The 17,088-nt window shown below is 41.4% G+C and overlaps 1 protein-coding gene across 1 annotated transcript in view; it reads right to left on the bottom strand.

The window, feature by feature from the left end:
- Window positions 1–17,088, bottom strand: part of LOC127445225 (short transient receptor potential channel 5-like) — a 121,940-nt gene that overhangs the window by 66,291 nt on the left and 38,561 nt on the right. Inside the window, exon 3 of the mRNA XM_051705122.1 lies at window positions 16,200–16,721. Within this exon, the coding sequence (XP_051561082.1) occupies window positions 16,200–16,721 (522 nt within the window). The remainder of the gene's footprint in view (window positions 1–16,199; window positions 16,722–17,088) is intronic.

Below are 17,088 nucleotides of genomic sequence, written 5' to 3'. Positions count from 1 at the left end.
GGACATTCTGCCTAACATCTCCTTTTGTGTTCCATAGAAGAAAGAACACCATAAAGGTTTGGAATGAAATGAGGGTGAGTAAATGATGACAGAATTTTCATTTTTAAACAAACTAAAGCTTTAATGGTGCAATGCTGTTTTTATAATGAAATAACACAATTTTGTTGAACCCAAATGGTTGGTCTAGTGTTTAACCACATTCTCTGACAAATTGAGCCATGGTGCTAATGTGGACAATGCAAGTTGAATCTGACTCACAACATATCCAGTTCACCTATCATTTCTTATCATTTCTCTGCTATACCAACACACTCAAATGGCAAAATCATCAGGATTCATACAACTTTTCTAAATTTGGCTAATTCATATGAAACACTCGTTTGAATTCCTACAACTTTCACTACAGCCAATGACGTTGCTGGACATCGATTCCATCAAATACGCGACAATTACTTGCTTCTGTCACACACAACAGCTTCCTATCATGTTTACACACTCTACTGATTGGTTAAGTTTAGATAAGGGGTTTGAGTAAGGGCATAATATTATTATGTCCTTAACGCCTCGTGTGCGGAACTCACACTTACTTCCGCATTAGACATACAGGAATTTGCACGTGATGAATTCGTACGAGTTTATGTGAACAACATCATGCAAGGCCAAACGAAATAGCCAACTCGTAAATTATGTCCGAATTTTCATGAGATAGCATTGCTATGCATAAAAAGGCCACAAAAAGGAAAGCAAACAGTTTTGCACAAGTTATTTTCAAAGCTTAGAGGCATTGATTGCTTTTACAGCACAAGGTCTAGAACAGAAGAAAAGAGCAGCAGAATGCTGAAGTGAAAGAATAAACCACACTCTCGCTCTTTCTCCTCCCTTGCTCCATCAGAACAAAAGAAACCATCACTGCTCAGTTGGCCAGGGGCAATCCAACCAGCCGATCAGGCAGAGAGAGAAATTGATTTGTGTTGTATTATTCAGCAACAATTTGTTCTCAGTCAGATGTATTTTCACGGTCTCTTCTTTATCTTTCTCACGTCCTCTCTGCCTCACCTCTACCTGTGTGTTTGACTTGGATCGGTAGGAGAGAATGCGAGTGAGAGAAATGTTGTGAGAAAGCGTGTGGAGAGAGAGAGTACTCTAATCCCGGGGTGCCGTTTGTGAGCGAGCAATGAGAACAGAGCGAGCAATTCCTCCAGCAGGGAGCACAACTAAAAATACGGGGAGAGATCTAATGTTCTCTCACCGTGCTCTTTATCTCCCTTGCAGGGATGACAGTGTGAAGAACATGTGTGTGATAAGCTGTCTCCTTAAGTTAACCTGTCTTGCTGCTTGAGAACTGCCTTTCTGAGAAAACAGAATGCCTTTTCTGTGGCTTAAACTGATTGAAATGTTATTACTGCAAAGGATAGTTGACCCTAAAATGAAAGTTGTGTTATTATTTTTTCACCCTTGTGTAATTCTAAATCTACTGACAATGCAGTCAATCAACTTTCCTCCCTCTTCCAAAATTAAAGAAAAATATATGAGTGACGGAAGAGTTATTAGGTGGAGAGTGACAAAAGAAAAAAAGGAAGAAGGGGGAAAGAGTTTAGAGGAAGAGACAGGTGCCCTGGCGGAAGGAACAAAGTAATGGAGGGAGGGAGGAAGGAAGGAAGGAAGGAAGGAAAGAAAGAAAGAAAGAAAGAAAGAACTAAAGAAAAAATAACTGAGAGAAGGAAAGAAAGAAAAAATGAATAAACAAAGAAAGAAACAACTGAACTAAACAAGGAATGAAAGAACAAACAAACAAACTGAAGAAGAAAAGAAAGAAGAAAAAAATACAAATGAACAGAAGGAAAAAAAGAACAGACAAACAAACAAAAGAATGACAATGAAAGAAAGAATGAATGAACAAAAGAAAGAAAGAAAGGTATGCAGAGTGCTTCCCATGCAAAAGAGCTTTAGCAAGCAAAACTAATTACATCTTCAAGATCTGTTACTATAATGCCCTTTAGTCATGTTTCAGGCAAGCATGCGTGGCTTGATACATTTGAATATCTCTGTGCTTTTCTCACCCTTCCAGCCCTTTAATATTATACAGTCATCTTCTCTGCCTCTACTTTTAACCAACTCATTTAATCCCCATATTAAATTAACATAATAAAAAAGCTTTCCATCTGTATTCACAGCAAGGTTATAATAGTTTTGAATATAGGCGGAGGGTGAACGAACTGCAGGGTAAGGCAATTTTTTTTTTTTTTTTTTGTCATTTAATCTATAATACTACATCAAATAACTATTTTCACAGTTAAGTTAAATAATGACAGACAAATCATAGGCCTATAACAGAATCAACTATATTCCATGAAATAGGCATATGCCTATGAATTTACTGTGTTACGAACACTCCCCTCGATAACCACCAGAGAGCGCCGTCACCCGAGTATTAACTGTTTCTCACGAACTACGATTCCCATCATCCTCAGCGGGACTGATTACTACACGCCTGTACCTTATTTCATGGACTATTTAGGCACTGCAAACACTGGGTTCAGTGTGAAGTCTTGTTTTTGCCCTGGCTAACATTTCTGAGCAGTTTTCCATATTAGTTTGCCTGTGTTTGATCTTCTGCCTTTTATTGTCATCCTGGTTCACTGCTGCCTGCCTTTTGACTTTGATCTGTACCTTGATATACTCTTTGTGATTGTTTTCTGCCTGTCTTGACCCTCTGCCTGTTTTTGACCACGATTATTGGATTTGCCTACGTTGCTGTATGTTTTGAATACTGACCTCTGCCTGTTGTATATTCTCTGTGACTTTACAATTAAAGCTGCAAATGGATCTAACTTCTGGTTCTCCTGAGTCTATGTTACAGAAGACTTTGCCACCTACTGATCCAGCAGCTATTTTTCAGCTCTCCAACGAGCTCTCCGCTCAGGCTGGTGTACTGGCAGTTCATCAGCAACAATTACAATGGCTTACTGTGTTAACAGAGGAGATGGTGAAGACGCTGCAGAACCTTCACCTGCCCGTGGTAAACCCATCTCCGCCAGAACCTCAACCAATTCCCGCGGAGAATCCAACAACACCGAATCCCATCACCGCCAATCCATGACTCGCCTTCCCAGATAAGTTTGACAGTACACCTTCTAAATGTAAGGGATTTTTGATGCAATGCTCGATGTTCGTGGGCCAACAGCCTACACTTTATCCCACTGAGGAGAGTCGCATTTGCTTTGTATGTTCACTGCTCGCCGGGAGGGCACTGGATTTGGCTACTGCCATGTGGTCTAATGAGGGTTCAAGATTCACCTCATTCACCAGCTTCAAACAACGCTTTCGCAAGGTGTTTGAACATCCCGAGGGTGGAAGAAGTGTGGGTGATCAGTTACTCTCTCTCCAACAAGGAAGAAACACAGCCGCCGAATATGCCCTGTCCTTCTGCACTCTCGCTGCACAGACTGTATGGGTTGATGACACGCTCAAGGTGCTGTTTTGAAGAGGATTAAACATTGAATTGCAATCGGAGTGGCATGTCGTGATGAAGGGAGGACCTTGGACCAATTCATTGATCTTGCCATCCATATTGACAATCTCATTAGCTCGTGGGGACCAGTTAAACCTCCCCTGCAGAATTATAAGCCAGCATGCACCACAGAGGAATCGGTACCTATGCAAATAGGGCTCGCTCATTTGACTTTGGAGGAGAGAGAATGCCACATCAGACAACACCTATGCTTATATTGCGGTCAACCCGGACATTTAAGAGCAGCCTGTCCCGTACGACCAGCAGGATCATCTCAATCAGCGGTGAGTAATGCCTCTCTACCTCTCCAGGTAACCTCATGCGTTGATGTTCTGATAACAATTTCCTTCACAAACAAATCATTTCCCACTCACGCCATGCTTTACTCCAGGGCGTCTGGCAACTTTATTGATGAGGAGTGTAGCAAATTAGCTCAAAAGGGAAATATGAAGAATTAATCATAACTCGTTATAATTAATTAGAAATATTTGGATCAGCTAATAGAATTAACTTGATGTAGCTGAATTAATATTACAATCAATTAATATGTTTGTCCAGCGAACACTCAGTATTGATCGTCTATCAACTCTCAGAAAGGAACCCAGTGGAAAGGAAAAATAACTCTTTCTTAGCATGTAGCTGTGATCAAATCGTTAAATTGACGTTGATTTACAAGCAGACCAGAATCAACTTGCAAGAATGTACACAAAAGCTTTATTTAACTAAATCACGAACACACAACTAATCTAAACAAAAACATACATACAAATCACGCATATATGGGAAATGGAAAAGTGAAAGTGAATGAAACCAGAACAGAACAGGGGAATGAATCTATGAAAAGAGTAATTTAACCATCTGAAAGATCCATCAGTTTCTTACTTCAAAGCACCTTTATTAACAAAGGGGTTCACAGCTTATACTAAACCTCTGTTTAGTTAGTTAATTGTACGATACTTGCAATGCCTTGGCTGTTGAGAGATTGCCCGGATGCAGTCTCAGGAAAGTCTTGATGGTTCCTTGAATCGATGGTGTTGAAGTTGCAATCAATTTCTTCTGCGTTGAATGAAGAAATTATGATGAACTAGCGGTGTTAGTTTGACTCTATTATGGTCGAGGAAGTTACACATGGCTTGATGTGTTGAGGCCTGCCAGCCTGCGACCTCGCAGTCAGACTGGGTGTTTCTGGTCCCACACGAACAGCAACCAGGAGAAGAAAGAGAGCAGGAGGTCACTCCGACAGTGCCCTTTAACTCCTGAGGGAGGTCACTCCTCACGAATTTGGCTTGATCAATGAGAAAGATGCAATTTTCCATCGGAAAAAGTTCCTTTGTTTGGAAGCTGACTCAGTTGATTGGAGTAAGCTGGCAGTTTGTGCCCCTTTATGCTCTGATTAATATAACAAGCATACAATGCATGCTATAAGGAGGTGATATACACCAATGTGCAGGGCATCACACAAGGATTAATTTGATAGGAAGCATGAAACCAAAACTTTTACATTATCTAGTGGTTCTGTCATAAAGCATGCATAAAATGGTATACAATACAAAAGACACTATATGAGACAGTAATATTCAAACACACAATGTCCTGGGGATATGCATGTTCATTTATAGAACAGTTTGTCTATAAATTAATGAAGAAAAGTCTGTTTTATGGGCTTTGTGTCTTTCCTATGGGGAAATGGAGTGAGTTACTCTCCCCACATTCCTTTGCTTTTGCATGTGGCTACCTTCCCCCACCTGGAATGTCTCTGAGGTCCACTAGTTGCTGGACCAGTGTCAGCAAGGGGGTGTAAAAGCTGATAATGATCAGTGGGAGAGCAGACATCCCGGAGTCTGCTTGTGCCTGCTTGGACCTTTGCTTGTTACGGTCTTGAGATGTCTGTTGGATTATTCATTAAATAATTAATAATTGTGTGTCTGATTGGTCCAGATGCTACAGGAGTTAGTCAGAGAATTTAAGGTACCACTAATTCCCTGTGAATCTCCCTTGGCAGTGGCAGCACTAGATGGAGGTCCTCTGGGGACCGGCCATGTTCAATTCACCACCGCAGACATCACCCTTCAAGTGGACAGTATACACACTGAAATCACACACCTCCTATGTCATTCGCTCACCACACCATCCTGTCATTCTCGGACTATCCTGGCTTCAGCAATATAACCCACAAATCTCTTGGAGTGAGAGACAGATATCACAATGGGGCTCCACATGCTTTTCCAACTGCCTGAGGTCAATAGTTCCTTTATCTGTTTGAGCTGCATCAATCACAGAGAAGATCACTGAGGTACCCATATTGCCAAAGGAATACATAGATCTGGTGGAGGCCTTCAGTAAGACCAATGCATAACAACTTCCTCCTCATCGTTCCAGCGACTGTGCTATTGAGATATTACCGGGTATGACACCACCACGAGGCAGGATTTTTCCTTTATCTGAGCCTGAAGCCCAGGCCACGAAAAGTTACATCGAAGAGGAGCTGGCCAAGGGTTTCATATGACCACCCACTTCCCCTGCTACAGATTCTTCTTTGTGGGTAAGAAGAACGGTAGTCTCCGACTTTGCATCAATTATCGTGCTCTCAATGATATCACTGTGAAATTTCATTACTCTTTACCATTAGTTCCGGCAACACTGGAACAACTACAAACCGCCATGTATTTCACCAAACTGGATCTGCTCAGCACTTACAACCTCATTCGCATCAGAGAGGGGGACGAGTGGAAGACAGCATTCTCCACCAGCAGTGGACACTATGAATACTTGGTTATGACCTTCAGCCTTGCTAACAGTCTTTCAGTGTTCCAGTCCTTCATCAACGATGTCTTCAGAGATATGTTAAACCGATGGGTGTAACCTCGAACACAGGGATCGGAGCCATTCTTTCACAACACCATGGGTCACCTCCGAAACTCTACCCCTGTGCTTTCTATTCCCAAAAACTCTCCACGGCAGAACAAAACTACGATGTGGGGAACCGAGAATTACTTGCCATGAAGTCAGCCATGGAGGAATGGCGACATTGGTTGCAGGGGGTAAAGCATCCATTCCTCGCGTCAATTTGAAGCTCCGAATCAGAACCAGACAACAGAACCCATAATCCCCACATCTCTAATCGTTGCACCAGTCCAATGGGACATCATGACAGAGATTAACCAGGCCCAGTCTCAAGATCCGGTTCCTCACGATTGCCCTGAAGGCAAAAACTATGTGCCACAGTCATATCGGGAGAAGGTTTTACAGAGGGTCCATACTGCCACCAGCTCCGGGCACCCAGGCATCATGACTACACTCCATCTGCTCCGGAACCAATTTTGGTGGAGAACCATGCAGGCAGACACCATTTCTTATGTCAACCAATGCTCCACCAAATCTTCCAGACTACTCCCGGCAGGCCTGCTTCAACCACTTCCCATTCCACAGCGCCCATGGTCTCACATCGCCATTGACTTTATCACCAATCTTCCAGTCTCTCAAGGTAACACCACAACTGTAATCGATCTTTTCTCCAAGGCATGTCAATTAATCCCTCTTCCCAAGCTCCCCACAGCCTTCAAGACAGTGGAACATCTATTACATCAAGTATTTTGGTTCTATGGGTTACCTGATGACATTGTATCTGACCGAGGTCCACAATTCACTGCTCGGGTCTGGGCGGCCTTCTTCTGTTAATTAAATGTCAACATCAGCCTCACCTCTGGGTACCACTTTCAATCCAACGGGCAGCCCGAACGTCTGAATCAAGAGATCACTCATTTCCTCAGGATGTATTGCCATCAAAACCAAAAACGACTGGAGCCGGTACCTGCTGTGAGCAGAATATGTCCAAAACTCACTACAAAAACCATCCACGGGCATGACTCCAGTCCAATGTGTGCTGGGATTTCAACCACCCTTGTTCCCCTGGTCAGGAAAGCCCACGGAACTATCAACGACTGGCTCTGGCAGGGCGAGGAAGAATGGAACCATTTGCATGTCCATCTACAGCGAGCCGTGAGGAGACAGAAAGAGCAGGCTGATCGGCATCGTCGTCCGAGTCCCCAATATACACCAGGACAATGGGTCTGGCTCTCCACTCGCACCTATGCCTTCGTCTGCCCTGCAGAAAGCTCAATCCCAGGTATGTGGGTCCCTGCAAAATCATAAGACAAATCACTCCCGTATCATTCTGTCTTCAACTGCCTGCTAACTATAGTATTTCTCCCACATTTCATGTCTCGCTGCTCAAATCTGCTGTTGGTCCGATGGAGGAAGTGGAGGACAATACTGCAAACCTCCCCCCAACCCCCCCCCCCCCCATAATCGTGGATGACGAGGAAGCTTACCAGGTTCAAGAACTCATGGACTCCAGACGGTGGGGTCGTGGAATTCAATATCTGGTAGACTAGGAGGGATATGGTCCGGAGGATCATTCCTGGGTCAATGCTGAGGACATTCTTGACCCCAACCTCATAACAGAATTCCACAGGACTCATCTGCAAAGACCTGCCCCCAGACCCTGTGGAAGACCCCGGCGTCATGTTCTTCCTCGCATCGGGAGCCGCTCACGGAGGGGGGGTGGGCGTTGTTATGAACACTCCCCTCAATAACCACCAAAGAGCACCGTCACCCGAGTATTAACTGTTTCTCACGAACTACGATTCCAATCATCCTCAGCAGGACTGATTACTACACACCTGTACCTTATTTCATGGACTATTTAAGCACTGCAAACACTGGGTTCAGTGTGAAGTCTTGTTATTGCCCCGGCTAACATTTCTGAGTGTTTTTCCATATTAGTTTGCCTGTGTTTGATCTTCTGCCTGTTATTGTCATATGAATTCACTGCTGCCTGCCTTTTGACTTTGATCTGTTCCTGGATTTACTCTTTGTGATTGTTTTCAGCCTGCCTCGACCCTCTGCCTGTTTTTGACCACGATTATTGGATTTGCCTACATTGCTGTATGTTTTGAATACTGACCTCTGCCTGTTGTATATTCTCTGTGACTTTATAAGTAAAGCTGCAAATGGATCTAACTTCTCAGTCTCCTGAGTCTGTAACAATACTGTATACATATTAAGACACACATATTTTTAATTGAATGGATGTTATAACAGCAATCACATGATTTTAAGGTTCCCCACCTCCGAAATCTCAATTTCACCCCTGCATTCAAGACAAAATATTTTATTAAATGGCATCTACTACCAACTGTAAATGTTCACACTCCATACAAAACCTTCCAGATGAATAAATGGTCCATTATTGTTATTTACACAGATGCCAGAAGACTACTCATATTAATAATTATTTTAGTGACTCAATATTAGGCTACAGCAAGCAAATATGTACGATTTGTTTTACTGGCATAACAGCAAATTAAATAATTGGTAGTAAGCACTCTTTGCTAATGCAGCAAAATAAAAATAAAAATAAAAAATGGACCTGCATATGCTGTTAAAAGTGGTCTTGCACCTATATATCATGCAGTTGAATTAAAGATTTGGAAGTTAAGAAAATCCAGTGGAGAGAGTCTTCTTCACAAGCTCATGGAACAATGATGAATTTATTTTCAGTCATCTCCATGCTGGATCGTTTCGAATTTGATTGGATGCTTATTGATTTAAATGTGAATGGATGCAATTAAAAAGGAATGTTACAAATGCAGATACACTAATTTCATTGCTATCATAATCTAATAAATAGGTATTATTGTAAGAATTGCACTACGTTATATATTTGTTTTAAAATGAAAAATTCTATCAGAAATAAAGACATTCTCCATGCACGCAGTGACTCAACTTAATGTTTTAAGATGAATTTGGCCACGGCCACTGATCTAGAGTCAACTTTCCCTTTACTCTAGTAATTAAAGTTTGTATATAAGGTGGGGAAATTGATCCTAGACAGTTTACTGGTGCAGCTACGAGCAGTGTTATCCCGGAGCAGCAAAAGGGATTTCCGATCAATACCTAATAAGCATTAATGCGCACATCATGCCTGTGGCCAGGGGAAGGCTAAGCCTTGTCCAGCCTTACACATGCTCCACCTATGGTTTTGAATTTTGAATTAAGTTTTTATTTCTATTTAATTTTAAATTTTTCACTCCAATTTAGTTTTAGTTTTCATTTTATTTGTTAGTTCTTTGTTAGTTTTAGTTTAGTTTTGTTTATTTGTTAGTTATTTGTTATTTTATTTTTATTTTTTCAGTACATTTTGTTTTTATTTTAGTTTTAGTATTTATATTAAGGGATCTCCCCCATGGATTGCCACCTTACCATGGTGGAGGAGTTTGAGTGCCCCAGTGACCATGGGAGCTGTGTTGTCTGGATTATTAGCTCCTGGTAGGGCCTCCCTTGGCAAACTGGTCCCAGGTGAGGGCCAGACAAAGAGCGATCCAAACTTACTCCAATTCCAAGGGGGGCTGGGGACATGGAGTCTGAATGGACCCTGTTTCAAGCCTCCATTGTGGAAGTGGCTGCTTGGAGCTGTGGCTTGAAGGTTGTTGGTGCCTGTCGTGGCGGCAACCCAAGAACCCGTTCGTGGACACCAGTGGTGAAGGATGCTGTCTGGCTGAAGAAGGAGGCCTTTCAGGATTGGTTAGCCCGTGGGTTCCCTGATTCAGCCGATAGGTACCGGTGGGTCAGAAGGACTGCAGCTGCAGTAGTTGCGGAAGCAAAAACTTGGGTGTGGGAGGAGTTTGGGGAGGATATAGTCGAGTGGTGGAAGGAACAGTTTGAGGAACTTCTGAACCTGGTTGACACGTCCCCTATAGAGGAGGCAGGTACAGAGGACACGGGGGGCCATTTCTCTGGCAGAAGTCACCGAGGTAGTAAAAAACTCCAAGTAGCAAGGCCCCAGGAGTGGATGAGATTTGCCCTGAGATGCTGAAGGCCCTGGATGTTGTTGGGCTGTCATGCCTGACACGCCTCTTCAGCATCGCGTGGAAATCTGGGACAGTGCCTGGGGACTGGCAAAGGGTGTGGTGATTCCATTTTTAAAAAAGGGGGACCGGAGGGTGAGTTCCAATTATCGAGGGATTACAAATCTCAGCCTACCTGGGAAAGCCTACGCCAGGGTGCTGGAAAGAACCTCAGCTAGAGGAGGAACAATGAGGATTCCATCCTGGTAGTGGAACAGTGGATCAGCTCTTTATCCTGGCGAGGATCCTAGAGGGGGTGTCGTAGTTTGCTCACCCAGTCTACATGTGTTTTGTGGACTTGGAGAAGGCTTATGACTGCATCTTGTGGGGGGTACTAAGGGAGTATCGGGTCCCTGTATAACTGGTGCGAGAGCTGTGTCCGCATTCTCGATAGTAAGACAAGCTTGTTCCCAGTAGGTGTTGGACTCCGCCAGGGGTGTCCCTTGTCACCTATCCTGTTTGTGATATTCATGGACAGGATTTCAAGGTGCAGCCATGGATCAGAGTGTGTTCAGTTTGGGGGCCACAGGGTTTCATCTCTACTTTTTGGGGACGATGTTGTGCTGATGGCATCATCAGGCTGTGACATCCAGCGTGCAATGGGGCAGTTTGTGGCTGAGTGTGAAATGGTTAGGATGAGGGTCAGCACCTCCAAATCTGAGGCCATGGTTCTCTGTCAGAAAAGCGTGGATTGTCCCCTTCGGGTAGGGAGTGAGCTACTTCTCCAAGTGGAGGGGTACAAGTACCTCTGGGTCTAGTTCACTTGTGAGGGTATTACTAATTATTTTAAAGTGAGGGTCATGGTAATACATTATTAATTAATGAATACACACTTGAATACACACACACACACACACACACACACACACACACACACACACACACATATATATATATATATATATATATATATATATATATATATATATACAAAACATTTTTAAAATGAATTTTTTATTCATAAATACTGTAAAAAAGTTAATCTTACAAGAAGTATTTAATTTTATGTAAAGTTCTTTTTTTTTCTGAGTAACTTAAAGAGCACCTATTATGGTTTTTCAAATATTACCTTTCATGTAGTGTGTTATATAGCTGTTTGTGAATGTAAAAAAGTCTGCAAAGTTTCAAAAATCAAAGTGCACGACAAATGGAGTTATTGACTCCCAAAAGAAAGAACCGATTCTGAACACCTGAAACAAGTCGTTAGTAATTCCTATGTAATTTGGTAACAAAAAACCCGCCTCTGGTCTTCATTGGCTGCTCGCGAACAGCTTTGACCCACCCTCCAACATTACACTAAGCGGTAGACCAATCACAACAGACTGGGACATCTGACCAATCAGAGCAGACTAGGCTCTCTGAAAGGAGGAGTTTAGAATGAATCCTTTAGAACGAGTTGTTTTTGACACTGGGGAAAAAAAGGTAATGCTGCAATTTAAATTATGAGCAAATTAAAGTATTTTTTGACCTTGGATGCATGTAAATCTATTGTATGATACCTTTAAAACAAATTAGGCATGTTAAAAAACCATAATAGGTGCTCTTTAATGGATCCAATGAAAAAAAAAAAGAAAAGAATGAGCATCACGTCCATCAAGCTTCTAATCCAATCAGGGTTCACCATATTCAATGCTTGCGCTGAAACTGAAAGAAGAGCGAGTGTGATTTTGCTCTGCCATCGATCCGCCTGCACGCAGTAAACTTTAACATACATTCTATTCTGTTAATCCCGAACATAGGCAAAGGAGGAAACATGTCAAATTAATTTGATAAAAACTGTGGGCTGTCTAGGGCGGAAGTACACATGTGGAATCGGCCTCATGCTCTACACCAGTTTTCTCTGTTTTCTTTCGAAGTCTTATGGCGATCAACACACTTGTCCTTTAGACACATAATTGTATTATTTTACTTTATGTTAAGATATAAGACATATAGTAACCATGAGCACCAGCAATTAAAAGCATTATCCTGCTAAAGGTTTGTAGCCTATTCAATTATGTTCAATGGTTTCAATGATTCATAATTCAATGATTCATAATTCAGTGCCAGACTTTTTATTTATTTATTTATTTATTTTAATGTCTGTGAATGTTTGTTTGATCTGTTTGATTAAATGAATAAAATGTAGGAACAAACACTTGAGTATTCATTACTAACTGACAAGTAACACCTCAGTTACTATTAATGTAGTAGTTTGCCCCCTAGACTTCCATTATATGTGTTTTAGTTCCAAGCTCAACTGGTACAGTAGAGTTTGATTTGAGGGGTTTGATTCCCAGGGAATGCACGTAGTACTCATGTTTACTTTGAATGCACTGTACAGTAGCTTTGGATAAAATCATATGCCAAGTGTGCAAATGTATACAACTGATTTTTTTTGTCTTCTTACTTGCTTGCTTTTAGAAACTGTGGAATGAGCTTCATTTTTTCACGTGTTTATCAACAGTTCAACTTGACATTAAACCCCAAATTTGAGGAATTTGAGACCCTAATATACCAATCATCAACCGAGGCCCCCTGGTGGCTAGGAGGCCCTTAGTGGCCACTTACACCAAGAAACGGCCCTGTTGTTCAGGCTATGCATGTAATTTGAGTCCTTCAAACATTATAACATCCTAACCAAGTTTTCTGTTAGCGATTGTTGAATGAAAATTCTCTCATCATCATTCACTCACCCTCATGCCATCCCAGATGTGTATGACTTTATTTCTTCCGCTGAACACAAACAAAGATCTTTAGATGAATATCTCAGCTCTGTCCATACAATGCAAGTCAACAGGGTCCAAAACTTTAAAGCTCCAAAAGCATCTGTAGGCAGCATAAAAGTTATCCATAAGACTCCAGTGGTTAAATCCATGCCTTAAGAAGCGATATGATAGGTGTGGGTGAGAAACCCCCTTTTTAACTATACATATCCACTTTCAAACAGCCCTTCCAACTGCTTTTCTAAGAGTTTTCTTCTCTTGATTTTGGTGATTTGCGGTCTTCATGCATATTATCAGATACTGGGCTGGGAGGAGAATTTATATTAAAAAATTATTTAAACATTGATCTGTTTTTCACCCGCATCATATCGCTTCTGAAGACATATATTTAACAACTGGAGTCTTGTGTATTACTTTTATGCTGCCTTTATGTGCTTTTTTTATCTTCAAAGTGTTGGACCCTGTTGACTTGCATTGTATGGACCTACAGAGCAGAGATATTCTTCTAAAAATCTTTGTTTGTGTTCAGCAGAATAAAGAAAGTCATACACATCTGAGTTGGCATGAGGGTGAGTAAATAATGAGAGAATTTTCATTTTTGGGTGAATTCCTTTATTGAATCCTCCAAAAATTAAGTTAAAAATGGCAACAAGAGATGTTTTAGTGACACATAAAAGAAACATTCTGAGAAGGTTCAGAGTCTTCTAAGCCAACAGCAGCAACATAGCTCAACTTGTTGACAAAAATGTATGTAAGAAACCAAAAGTAAAAGATGGGGTTCTCTTAAAAAAAAACAGCACAACTTCTTATAGAGCATTTGCTGCATGTATACAGCAGAAACGCTCTCTCCCTGGCTGCTATGTAGCACATCACTCCCTGTCTTTCATCTGCCCTGTGCTATTCTCTCATTCTCTCTCTATCTCCTGTCTTTCTAATCTAGTCAAGACTCTGGCCTTTAAAACACATTGTATCCCACCACACATAACTGTGGATCAGAGAGCTTAAGATACTCAAGAAACAGAAATCTGAAGTAGAGAATAGACTCAGGGTGTGTCGAAGGACACCACTAAATTTTGCAATAGTTTGCACAAGTAATTCAGTTGCCAAAGTGAAATTTCAGATGGGCAGCCGAAGCAAATGTAATAATATTTGATGCATTTTTCCCCCAAAGGCATAAACCTCTGAAAACGACCCAACCAATCACAAAATACAAAATTAGGCCAGTGGCAGCTGGTGCTTTTCAAGAATGGGGAAGCACAAATTACTCAATTTTTGCAATAATTTTAAATCAGATATAATTATGAACACTAAAATAAATGTGTTACAACATATGTTTCTGATTCTGACACTGTCTGCATTCAACAGCACAAATCTTTTACATTTTTTATGCTGTCAGTCACGTACATCACAGTTTCAATTACTGGCATTTGCTGCAAAGTTCCACCCATTTGAGAGCTTGACCAATCATCATACACTCTCAGAAAAAAAAGAGGTATGCTGCATCTGAATATCCATACTCCCCTGCTACATAGTATGCCAAAAATGTTATGCCAGTGGAGCAGTATGTCCGAATCCACTGTATTCATGAAGCAGTAAGCGAGAAGTACCCGGATGACCTACTATTTCCGGTGAGATTCTGAAGTATGGATCGACTGGACACTTTAAGATCCCATAATCCCTCAGGAGCTGAGGCGACGTCACGTTCAAAACACTGGATTTAAAAGAACAGCGGTGGATCGCGAGTCGGACGGCTCTTCTCAACTGTAAGTGCTATATATACCAAGATAATTGTTCAATGGTGCTTGTTTAACAAAACATGAGCGGATAGTTTTCGCGGTTGTTGTTCTTACTGTACGCCATATATTCGAATCATGAGACAATGCCAGCGTACCCGGATGAAGTATGTCCGAAATCTGTTCTTACTACTCACAGGCATACCTAAAAGAACATACTGTTTTGCCTGCAGATAAGTGCGTCCTTCATCAAATACAGTACATACTGTGACAGTACGTGGATTCGGACGCAGCAAAACTGGGTTACAGTGAGGCATTCACAATGGAAGTGAATGGGGGCCAATTTCTGAACATTATAAAATACTCACAGTTTCAAAAGTATAGCCACAAGACATAAACAACATGTGTTAACATGATTTTAGTGTAATAAAATCACTTTCTAATCTTTTCTGTTTAAAGTTATGTCCAATTTTACAACTTTGTTGCCATGACGATGAAATGTCAACAAACCCTAAAACCCTCAAATTACTGTAAAAACAACCATTTAAACAACTTTGCAGCTCAAATAATACACAAGTTTTAACAGAAGAATTAATGTAAGTGCTTTTATAAAACTTTAAGCTTCACATTTCTGCCTTTAAACTCCAAAATTTGCATTGTAAATGCCTCACTGATTTATTTAAGAAAAGGAGGGACAAGTCAAAATTAATTTTTGTGGTAATCAACAATATGTCACAAATGCTGTCATTCGATCTTAACTTGTATCGAACCCAGAATATTCCTTTAAGAAAAAAGGAGGAACAAAAGAGGAACAAAACATATAAATGAACCTTTAAAGGAACATATTATGTTCATAGGGTACAATTAGGTACCCAAAAGGAGTTATATATTTTAAATAGAGGTACAAAAAAGGTCCCCTTTAGGGTACCACCCAAGTGATGGCCCTTGTACTTTAACAGTACCTTTTTTTTTTTTTTTTTTTGAGAGTGTATAGAGAAGCCGGGTTTCCTGTTGGGACAAATATACATTAATTGAAAGCCCATTGTCCAATCAGATGCTTTTTCCATTTCAAACAGCCTCATGAAACATCCACAGACTCCCATAGAAGCAAGGTGTCAAGAGGGGACCCAAAATGACGTGTTTGGAGCCACTTGTCCAATCAACATTGAACTTTACTCCATTGAAATCCCAAGGTACAGGTATCTGCCTCAGACTCCCATGACATGGGTTCAATAGCACTCTATGGGCCATGAGTCCACTGACTTCTATGGAAGTGCAGAACTAATTTGTTTTCTACATTACAATTCAATAGGTTTATTCCTGAAGCTACAAATTTCCTTACCTCTTTCTGGTGGTATTTAATGGCCAGTTTGAGTTTGGCCAGGTCTCTACATTCTCGTGGGTCTAGCTCCTCGCTCTGGTCGTCACGGTGATTGAGGATGGTCTCCAGCTCGCGGGAGCTACGTGCCTGGTCCAGCAGGTCTTTAGCAAAGAGTTTGCACTGTTGAGAAAGCTCTTCGTACTCTTGCCGAAACTCGTTCTCCACCTTACTGAGCTCCTTGAGCTCCCAGCCCAGTCTGAAGGCAGTGAGGATGGGATCCTCGCTGGAGAGGGCGATGAGAGAGGGGCTGGCGAGTGCTTTATAGATATTGAGGCGGGAACGAGAGTGACGCAAGCTGTCCACCTCTGAGCTAGACACACACTCCACACAGTCACAGCGGATTTGATGCGGCCGAGGGATTGTGACTTTGCGCTGGACCAGGAGTTTGATGATCTCATAGTTGTTTGTGTGGGCGGCAAGCATGATGGGTGTGATGTCGGGCGTGAATTCTGAAAACTGGGCATCTATCATTAATGATGGAACCTTTGGGAGAGAGAAGGCAAATAAAGAAAGTGTGAAAACCAGCACAAAGCAGCAGAATACAGATGACTAGATAGAGTGCAGCTAGCTCTTCTCACAGGAGAGAAAATTCACGAATGAGATCTCTTGAATGTCTCAATTATTTGTACTAGACAGAAATAAGATTGAATAGAGAGCAAATTGAGACTTTTGCATAAAAAATGCCGTGGTAAATGATCCTCAAGAGTTTCAGAAGAGTTCTTAACAATGTCATAAACTGTGCTCAGATTTGCCAAGAAATCAAAGTCTGTGATTAAATGTCAGTGATTTCGGTAATACTTTACAATAAGCTTCCAATAAGCTTTTCCATTCACATTAGCTGACCACATAA

This window comes from Myxocyprinus asiaticus, chromosome 8, assembly GCF_019703515.2.
Source record: "Myxocyprinus asiaticus isolate MX2 ecotype Aquarium Trade chromosome 8, UBuf_Myxa_2, whole genome shotgun sequence".
NCBI classification, from domain to species: domain Eukaryota; kingdom Metazoa; phylum Chordata; class Actinopteri; order Cypriniformes; family Catostomidae; genus Myxocyprinus; species Myxocyprinus asiaticus.
Note: the sequence above shows the minus strand (reverse complement) of the source record. Positions and strands in the feature narration are given on the sequence as shown.